Source organism: Monoraphidium neglectum (genome assembly GCF_000611645.1).
Source record: "Monoraphidium neglectum strain SAG 48.87 unplaced genomic scaffold scaffold02457, whole genome shotgun sequence".
Classification (NCBI taxonomy): Eukaryota; Viridiplantae; Chlorophyta; class Chlorophyceae; order Sphaeropleales; family Selenastraceae; genus Monoraphidium; species Monoraphidium neglectum.
In genome coordinates, this window is record NW_014011171.1 from 1 (window position 1) to 5,798 (window position 5,798).

At 63.3% G+C, this 5,798-nt stretch overlaps 1 protein-coding gene across 1 annotated transcript; it reads left to right on the forward strand.

Moving 5' to 3' along the window:
• Positions 1–316: 316 nt before the first annotated feature.
• Positions 317–1,745, forward strand: MNEG_10780 (hypothetical protein; the record flags this gene model as incomplete). Its single annotated transcript, XM_014040748.1, has 4 exons — positions 317–334; positions 516–662; positions 1,016–1,258; positions 1,506–1,745. The coding sequence occupies 4 exons, from the start codon at positions 317–319 to the stop codon at positions 1,743–1,745; spliced, it is 648 nt and encodes a 215-aa protein (XP_013896202.1).
• Positions 1,746–5,798: the final 4,053 nt, after the last annotated feature.

Below are 5,798 nucleotides of genomic sequence, written 5' to 3' on the forward strand. Positions count from 1 at the left end.
CCGCACTACCCACCACCCTCACCAACCAGCCCCCACCATCGATTCACCCACCCCCTCACACCACCCACCACCCACCCACATCAACACCGACCAGACGCCGTCCTGTCAAGCCTCGATCAGAAGCACCCTGGCGGCATCAGCACTGTCTTGCTGGTGTGCGCCCCGCGCCGCACCGCACCGCACGGCGCAGCCCCGCGGCACTCGCGGCCGCCGTTGCCACGCGTGCGCTGCATTCCCCTCCGCTGCTCTCGCCGCGGCAGCTGCAGCGGCCCGCGTGCTGCCTCCAGGCGGGCTGCGCTTTCTGCGCCTGCCGTTCATGAGGGCGCGGCGGCAGGTAGCTGCTGCACACAGCGCACCTCCCTCCCCCCGTGCCCTGCCGGCTTGCAGCTGCCGCGTCAAGGAATCATGAGCGAGCCGGCCTCACATCCTGCCTGGCAATATTCGCTTTTCGCTCACGTGGTTCCGCGCCTGCCTTTCTTATCTGCCCGTTGTGACACCAAATTTTGGATGTGCAGGTCCCGCGCGTGTGGCGGAACGAGGCAGCAGAGGCCGCAGAGGCGTTTAGTGGCGGCGCCAAGCCTGTGGCGGTGGTGGCGCTTGGAGGGGAGGAGGCGTGGGACGCGCTGGCGGCCTCGACTGTGGCGCTGGCCGACGTCGGGGAGGTGTGTGTGTGTGTGTGTGTGAAAGTGGGTTTGTGCGCGTGCGCATGTGTGTGTGCGTGTGTGTATGTGTGAGAGAGAGGTAGGGAGACAGAGAGAGAGAGAGAGACACAGAGAGAGAGAGAGAGAGAGAGAGAGAGTGACAGAGAGAGAGAGAGAGAGAGAGAGAGAGAGTGTATGTGTGTGTGTGTATGCGCGCGCGCGTGTGTGCGCGTGCGCTTGTGTGCGCGCATGCGCATGTGTGTGCGCGTGCGCGTGTGTGTGCGCGTGTGTGCGCTGCCCTTATGAGCATGTGCACTTGAAACCCCCTGCTGCGACCAACCCACCTCATTCCCCCGATCCCTTGACCCCGCCAGGCGAGCATCTACCCCGTATTGGCCGGCACCCCCCTCGTCTGCGCCGCCGCGCTCCGCCCGACCCGCGACGCGCTGCCCTTTCACCGCGGCCGCGCGGCGATGGGCGGCCGCGGCTGCCTGCCGAACTTCTTATTGGGCCGCGAGGCGGTCCCCGAGTTGGGCGTCTGGGCGGGATTTGGGCGCGGACGCGTGGTGGCGGCGCTGGGCCGCCTGCTGGGGAGCGAGCAGCTGCGGCACGAGCAGGTGCGGGGCGGGCCTGACGCCGCTCGCTGGGGTGGGGCGACGCATTCACGCCCAACGTACACATGATCGGGAGCCGGGCGCATTCGGGGCTGCTCCGGGTGCATGGCGGGGAGCGGCGCCTGTCAGAGCCGGCTGAGGATGCGACCGAGTCAGACCTGATCAGACCTGATCTGACCTGACCTGATGAGGGTGTGGAACTGAATTTTGAAACTTATTTAAATTCTACAACGCCCATTCGAACCTGCAGAAGGAGGCGCTGCAGTCTGCGGCGGCGGCGCTGATGCCGGCCCGCGCGCACGGCGCGGCGGCGACGCCCGGCGCGCCACGCCACCGCACGGGCGGCGGCGGCGGCGGCGGCGGCGGGGGTCACAAGGGCGCCAGCGCGAGCGGGGCGGCCGCTGCGGTGCTGCTGCGGCTCATCCAACAGCGGCGACAGCAGGTGGCGGCTGCGGCTGCCGCGGCTGCAGCAAAGGGCGGCGGCAGGTGATGTGTTGTGTCCGTGTTTGAGTGCGTGCGCACTGCGGCTGGCTGCGGCGATATCGTCGGTGCGCATGCCTCTGCAGTCCACAGCCTGTGCATTCCGTTGCACTTTGGCCATGTTTGCGCCGCCCTGCAACTGCACATTCTTCCAAAATCGGGACCCCTTGCAACACACCGCGGCACGTGTTGCCGCTGGGGCAGACATATAAGCAATTGCAGGCCAGGCACATACGCTGATGTCATGCATGTTTGAATCTAGCACTGCATTGGGTGCACCACGCACGCGGCGGCGCGCGCGCCCCGCCAGACAGCCGCTTGCAACTACCTCGCGCACGCGATTTGTAAGCTATAGCGTGCGTTTGCGACTTCCGCGCCGCATGAACCAGCAGGTTTAGAGACTGGAACGGGCGTGGGTCAGCAGTTGTGCGTCGAAACATGGGTGTGCCTGTGTGTGTTACAGGGCCTCACGTGCCAGTGAGAGCGGCGGCCATTGGTTTGTGGCAGAGGGGCCCCTCTGCGCCACGCGGCAGGGCTCCTCAAAACCTTCTTTGCATCGAGGCAGTACGCGACCAGCTTCGAGCGGGTGCCGCACCTCGCAGACTCCTGGGGCTGGCTCGGCTTACGGCCACTGGTGCGCGCTGTCCACGGCCGCGAGGGGCGGCTGGAGCTGCGCCACACGGTGTGGGAGGTGGTGCCAGACAACCCGTTGGTGCCAAGGGTGGCAGCCAGCGTCTGGTTGAGGGCTGCTGCTACAGCTGACTAGCAAAAAAAGCCAAGGCCGCTGATGTTTACGGCTGCAAAAGACAGGAGGAACGCTCACCGCGGCAAAGCCGCGGCAGCCCACTGCAGCTGCGCCTTCGGCGCATCTCCTCTGGGTCTAGCCAATGCACTAACCTTTCGAGCGTGCTATGCCTTTGTGCGTATGCGGAGGCAGGGCGGCTCGGGGACCTCGCGGTGCTGGCCCCGCGGGCCTGCCGTCGGCGCGCTCGGCTTTTGGGTACAGTAGCCAGCAGCTGCGGCAGCAGCCTCCCCTCCACTGAAGGCAAGAGAGCGGGCTGTGTTGGCGAGGCTCCTCATCACATGCTCACAAAGAGTGACGGGATGACACCCCTTTTTTACTGGGGGACACGCCTTTAGCGAGAGGGGGGTCATCCTGTGGGAGTGTGGCGTTTTTCCCGGGTGTAGCGGGCCCCCAAAGCTCCGTGATGAAAGGCGCACATCCTGCTTGAAGCCCTATTGCCAAGGCCTTGGCTCTTGAACTGCCTGCCTGTGGAGCGTGGAGCGCTGCCCTCAACGACATGACTACATGTTCAAGTAATTACTGTACCAACACAGCCATGGCGGCAGCTGCGACGGGTCGCGCACACAGACCCCCTGTGCCAACAAATCCACACGATACCCTTCAATACATTGAGCTGGTCGCTGCAAACACCCGAAAGGGTTGACGTGGGGTGCTCAGGTCCAATGACTGATCAGGGTGCAATTTGCCCGGGCCCGTGACACCGAAGCGTCAGCACATGTTCGACATGTGCAGGATCGGGACCACGCCAAGAACTTCCGTTGCTGCCATGAGCTCACTGCCTGTCGCACCTCGTCGCGAGTCATATTTCGTCCGCGGTGATCAGCGAGGCAACGCCGCCAGCCACGCCCAGCATGCGGTGTGTTCGGAGGTCCCTCGTGAGTGTAGTGGTGGGGTTGCTGGTGCTCAACATGCTGGGCTGGACCATGTGTGCCAGGTGCGCAGGGAGACGCAGTGTGTGGGGGGGCCACTGGAAGGGGGGCGCAAGCCAGGGTCAACCTGATGGGAGCTGGCTAACCAGTGCAAGGCGATAGATGTTGCTGCTCGCCACTCGTTCCCAGCTGTTCAGCCAACGCGCCTGGCCGTCATGCGGTGCAAGATCTTGCGTGTCTGTCTCCAATTCAGCTGTCTTCACGGCTGTGACAGCTTCGCAGCTGCAGCCACATATGTGTGTTTGTGTGCAGCCAGCGAGGGGCCTTCAGGAGGTCCATAGCCTACCTGTGTGCAAATTGCTGCTGCTTGATGCAGTTCTGCGCACCGCATCAAGGTCTGCGCACAACTCGCGCTTGCTGACCCCCGTTTACTAACTTCCCACCGCAAAAACTCGCGGGGCGCACCGTGCAGCGCTCAAGCAACCCCCAGCGCTAAAGCAAAGAAGCAGAGGCTGGCAGTGGTGAGTGCTGTCCGCGTATCGTGTAGGGCCACTGGTGTGCTTCCGCGCCCGCACCATGCAACAAGTGGCACTAGTCAGCCTGGCTCTGGCAGGTAATCGGCATGCATGCAAAAGGATGCTTGCTCGCCAGCGTGCGGCACCCTGGTGTGTTTGGCCCGCACATGTCAAGGCGTACGAGCATGTGTCTTCACCTTCACCGACGATGCCTCTTCGTCCTGTGTTATCCCCATGCAGTGCGCTCCCATCAAAACCTTGACCAAGTCGTGCTCCTCCAAGGGCAACGCAGCCTTGATGGACCAGCTGTGCAGCGAGCTGCTGGCCCCGGCCAATGTGACGACTGACAGCAAGGTGGGTGCATGTGCGTAGGCTGAACATGTGTGCACACAAGTGATGACGCGCCTGCATCGCCAGGTGTTTGGCGAGTGCTTGTGGGGCAGATGCAATGACGTAGCCCTCCCCCCACTGATCTGCACCAAATGCAGCCCCTCTACCGCCAGGGAGCAGCCAGTCGTCGCGTGACAACCACATTGACACCCTTGCCTGTGTGCTGCTTGCTTTTTCTCACTCCCTTAGGACCCCACCAAACTTCACTACGGCTGTGGCGCAGCCACCACTGCCCAGGTCAACAAAGTGTCCAGCGACCTGGCAACCCTTGAGCCCATGGTCACTGCAGCCGTCGCCCAGGCCAGCTCTCTGCAGGCCACTGTCACCCAGGAACGCAACCAGACGGCGGCGCTGCGTGCCGAGATGGATGCTTTGCGCTCGACGATTGCAGCGCTCACCACGGCTGGTGCACGCACCGCACAGCAGCTGGCCTTGCTGGAGACGGCAAACCAGACTGCAGCCCAAAAGATTGTTGCACTCACTGCCACTGTGCAAGAGCTGCAGGCGACCGCGACCAACGCTACCAACTCAGCCAGTGTGACCCAGCAGTTTGCCACCCTTGCATCGACGGACACGCGCACGGCACAGCAACTGGCCTTGCTGGAAGCTGCGAACAAAACTGCTGCCCAGCAGATCGCCGACCTTGCAGCAACCAACTTGCGCAACACGCAGCGGCTGGCCTTGCTGGAGGTGGCAAACCAAACAGCTGTCCAGGAAATTGCAGCCCTCAAGTCTGCGCCGCAGCAGTGCACCTGCGGTCTGGAGCTTGCAGCCGTCAACACAACTCTGGCAACAGTCACGTCGCTCCAGCGAGCAGACGCAGCGGCGATCTCCCAGACCAACGCGACAGTCGAGGCCCTCAGATCTGCAGTTGCTTCAGACGCAGGCAGCATTGCATTCGTCAACACCACCCTCGGCACCCTGGCAGCGACCGTTGCCAACCTGTCGGCCGTCAACTTCACTACTTTCGTCACCACCACAGACCTTCAAATAATTGATGCGGCGACTCTGGGAGGGACGCCTGCGGCGCAGTACCTGCGTGTGCGCGTAGTACTATTTGCTGGTCCGAGGCGGACGGGTGCCTTGGGTGGTCGGAGTGGTGCCGACGACCTGTGCAGCATCTCCGCTGCCCGACCTGCCGGGCTCGCGCGGGTGCGTGCGTTCCTATCGATATCTTCATCTGACCAACTCAAGGACTTCCCCACACTGTATGGGGTCCCCACATCGCTTGCGATCACGGGTCCGGCCGGGACTGTCATAGCTGCCAGTTTCTCAAGCCTGTTCACCCCACCTCTCCAGAGCTCCTTGTCGGGGGGACAGGTTTTCCCGCGAGGGGCTTGGTGGAGTGGTACTGCGGCAGATGGCTCTGCGTCCACCGACACCTGCAATGGCTTCACTTCCGGCGTCACCACAACAAATGCGCCTATCGGGAATGCAGTGAGCACCGATTCTACTTGGTTGGCAAGCAGCGGTGTTGGATCTGC